The 4,317-nt window shown below is 39.1% G+C and overlaps 1 protein-coding gene across 1 annotated transcript; it reads right to left on the bottom strand.

Annotated features, from left to right (window-relative positions):
• Nucleotides 1–1,545: 1,545 nt before the first annotated feature.
• LOC139866005 (putative pentatricopeptide repeat-containing protein At5g52630) lies at nt 1,546–3,794 on the bottom strand. The gene has a single exon (XM_071854134.1). It carries the CDS (start codon nt 3,779–3,781, stop codon nt 2,027–2,029), a length of 1,755 nt encoding a protein of 584 aa, XP_071710235.1. The 5' UTR covers nt 3,782–3,794; the 3' UTR covers nt 1,546–2,026.
• Between the last annotated feature and the right edge of the window lie 523 nt (nt 3,795–4,317).

Genomic DNA, 4,317 nt, shown 5'->3' with positions numbered 1-4,317 from the left:
GCCTGCATATGCTGACTGCCAGATGGTGTGTTCTGATTATCCGTTTGAGTACGTTCCGACGAGTCCCCGGAAGTCATGATACTGTTAAAAGAAAAAATTCAAAAAAATTTCGTGAACAATAAGCCTTATAATTCAAAACCTTTTAAAAGAGAAAGCAATTAAACAGTCTTGAACTAATTCGGCTCTCAATGAAAGCACCACTTGATCATGCATATTTTACCACGGGGTTTAATATGCCTGCTCAACACGTTAGAAGGGTGGAGTTTAAGGATCTTAGAACGAGGCTCTCCGGTCCGGCTACCGTGGATAACCCTGGCCGACATGATGATGTCGGCGGGGTGGCCAAGTGATTAAGTCCACCTTTTAATGACGATCGTCGATTAAAAGGCCCCAAATAAGGTCGTAGGTGCTAGTTAATCAAGAAACTAACATGTTAACCTTGAGAAGATGCTAGATGATGTTGTTACGTAAGACGTGTAGCAGATGATGGTTACGTAACGTGATGATATTTAGAATGATAGTTAGGGTTTGTATATATAGGCAAACCCTAATTCTAGAACCATCCGAGATAATGGCAATCCTTTCCATAACAAACTCCCCCGAATCACGGATGTAATTATGGAAAAGATATTCACTTGATAGTCAAGTAATCGCTGTTCCGAGAACAAAGGCATTAGATACGAATCCGCATACCGCATAACGCACATGAGCACACGCATTCGCACCCTAGAGGGTGCCCGCATAGATATGGGGTGCGCATGCGGATTGCGGTATCATTAACACAGTACATTATATATACGTGTTACTAATTACAGATTTAAAAGCTACTGTTAAAATATAAATATATTTCAAGCTTATATGGAATTCATATTTTGGTTACTTATTTGAGGTGTGTTCTACATTAATTGCAGGGTTCACATGTCATTCTTATATTGTTAAAGGGAAAAGTGTAGCTGCTCATAGTAGAAGGATGTTGCAGATTTATGGATATTGGAGGAGTCAAAAGTGCAAGTATTCAGAAGATGGAGGTTGTTGATCGTGTAACTTATCAAAATCAAGTTGATCGTGTAATTAGCAATATGAGTATTTATTTTCAAATTAAATTAAACTAGATTAGATAGATGGTCCATATACAAGGATACATGTATATATAATGTTTTCTTTTTTAACAGAAGTTAACGATCAAATGATCTAAGTAACAATTAATTTGGACACAATCTCCATTCGACTAACAAGATCTTACGATCTATTTAGACTTTCTAGTGAACCAACCCAAATACATTGAACAGATATGACACAAACACCAACACTTACGAAACACCCATAAGCCAATGACATAGCTGAAATGTCAATACTCGTATCTACCACAACATCAATCGTGAGATTCATCAGTGAGAAGTTGTGGACTCGCATTTGATGACGAAAATATGTGACAATCTAATGAGACCGAAAAATATCCCCAACATCCGTTATAAGCCAAAAAAAACTCAAGTCATCAATCTCACAGAACACCTGCATACACATATTAGTAAGTAATCACTTCGTTTCAAATAATTTTAATCATTAATCATTAATGTTTTCTGTAACGAATCGAAAACAATAATATACAACCGATGCCATTGTAACTAGAACTGAAAACAAAATTAACGAATCTATCAAAAGGTACATCTATACAAATCAATTAGGGAAACCATATGTAGCTAGAAGAGGCCACAGACACTATCCAAGCAGTTGCCAGTTGCTAGTTCCACAGAGTATATGTTTTGAGTCAAACATGCATAATTACATATGAACCTATGATGATATAAAGGATCACAACGAATGTAACGTATCAGATTCTATCATTCTCCCCTTGTAAGTTGTACTTTGTTAATGAAAAGTTGCAAACCCAACTTCAACTTATGGATGCAGAATCAAAATGTAGACGTTTCAACATCACAGACCATGAAATCCTTCCAAAAGATCAAACACGCATTGGTGTTCTAATGTATGTATCGTAAATACAACACTTTCTTTCGTGCATATATTACCAATAATCTCCACAATTACAACCTCCATTAGAAAACCTATGGTATCTATTAACATCCCTAACTATAATCTCCCTCTCCACCACTCGGCTAATATATTTAAAAGCCTCATGACAATCTTTACAAATCCTTAAATTCTTGACAATCCTTAACGCCTTTCCACGTGGCGCCACATCAGCAACCAATCCATACGCTAACGCCAATCTCTCACTGTGATACCAAAGTGCTTCCTTTTTCTCCCCTTGCCCTACTTCATGCAACATTTCATCCAAAACAGGAACATACCCTAATTTCAAAACCTTCTCTTTCAACTCAGATAATTTTAAGTAAATTTCCTCAGTTTTTTCATGTTGTCGGTCTCCTGCTAAAAAGACATGAACTTGCCCATGATGTTCTATCCAACTCAACCCGCCTTCCTTTTTTACCCTTCGTTCTCTCATTAAATTCCTCAACACTTGCACTTCATCCATTTTTCCCACACCTGAAAATGCATTTGCAGCAATCACATAAGCCGAATCGTCTTGCGGGTCAAGTTCTTGTAACCTAAGACTCATTTCCCGGGTCAATTCAATGTTAGCATGATGTGCACTAGTCGATAACAACGCTCGCCACATTGCCGCATCGGGGCTATATTTTTTCATTGTTAAAGCAATCTCTTTTGCTTCATTTAACCTCCCAGATCTACCTAATGCATCCACCAAACATGTGTAATGCTCAATCCATGGTTCAAATTTATATTCTAACTCCATCTTCTTAAACCATTCATATGTCTCATCAGCCAAACCCGCATTACAAAAAGCTGTCATGACAGACAGAAAACTATATCCATCAGGTACAAGACCATGTAACTCCATCATTGAAAACAGTTCCAAAACCGAATCTTTATCCCCTTGTTGAGCATAGCTTGACATCATTGCATTCCACCCTATAAGATTCATAACCGACGGATGTTCGTCAAACACCAGACGTGCCTCATTCACCATCCCACATTTACCATACCCGTCTACCAACGCGGTCCCCACAATGACATTCAAATCAAGCCCCGTAACAACCGCATGAGCATGAACCATACTACATTGTTCTAACCCAGCTAGCTCAGCACAAGCACGTAACGCTGCAGAAACGCTATACACAGTAGACCCAAAACCAGAAGCTAACATCTCAGAAAAATAACACAAAGCATCAATAGGCTTGGAGTTCTGCGCAAGCCCAACAATAACTGACGAAAAACAAACCGCATCTCTTTGAGGCATTTCGTCGAACACCTTCCGGGCGCTGTTGGGAAGCTTAGTTTTTGAGTAGAAGTGAATAAGGGCAGACCCGGAATATGGTTCAGAAGCAAGAGAAAGCTTGATACAAAGACTATGAAGCTGGACACCAAAAGATAATGAAGACAAAGAAGCGCATGTTTTGAGAACAATGGCTAACGTGCGCTGGTTAGGAAGGGTGGGGTGACGGAGCATGGAGATGAAGTGGGTGAGGGCGGGAAGGGTGTTGGAGTGACCGGAGATGAGTGACGTCCATGAAACGACGTTTGGTGATGGGATTTGGTGGAACACATTGATGGCGTCAGCAACGAGGTTAGATTTGAAGTAATGGTTTATGAGATTGTTGAGATGAAAACGGTATTCTGAGATGTTAAAGGCGTTGCGTTTGATTACGTCAGCGTGTATTCGCCGGGGATCCGTTTCCATTTGTCCGATTTGGGTATTTTGGTTTTGAATGTTGGAGCAATATATAGTGGACCAGACCATCTAACAAAGAATCATAGGTCCATGCTAACTTTTTTGAACGTCGTTTGATAAAACAAGTAAGCTCATAAGACCACTAATATCGGATCCGCAGTTGAGCTCGTCTTGAAGGACGCTGATATTACCACATCCGCCCTCGATTGGCTCGTGCTGATTATTTCTTCGGATAGCATTCGTGAGGCAGGGGCAGAACATCATTGAGTCAAGGGGTGGCGCTGCCCCATCTAGAATTTAATTTGTAATTGACTATTTTACGTTTAGTGGGCTTAAGAAATAAGTTTGTTATATTACGTCCCCAAATACACGAGAAATGTTTATTGTTTTTGTAATAGTCCATTAGCTTTTTATGTAATGTAATGTGTTTGATCTAGTTCACTCCCTTTTGAATGCAATCACGCGTTTAACGTTTTCCCGATTTAATTATAAGCCGGATTGTAGCAAATTACGGTAAAAAAGTTTATACTTTAATCGTCCTTAAATTTAGTCACGGTTTATGTTAAATTTTTCGCTCCTTCGAAAGAAAGTTTCAAGCCACTTCG

Source organism: Rutidosis leptorrhynchoides, chromosome 9 (assembly GCF_046630445.1).
Source record: "Rutidosis leptorrhynchoides isolate AG116_Rl617_1_P2 chromosome 9, CSIRO_AGI_Rlap_v1, whole genome shotgun sequence".
NCBI lineage: Eukaryota > Viridiplantae > Streptophyta > Magnoliopsida > Asterales > Asteraceae > Rutidosis > Rutidosis leptorrhynchoides.
This window is presented reverse-complemented; position numbering and strand designations above follow the sequence as displayed.

What these genes read in the sequence shown, in the direction of transcription:
- LOC139866005 (XM_071854134.1), bottom strand. Translation starts at nt 3,781, where the DNA reads ATGGTCTGGTCCACTATATATTGCTCCAACATTCAAAACCAAAATACC.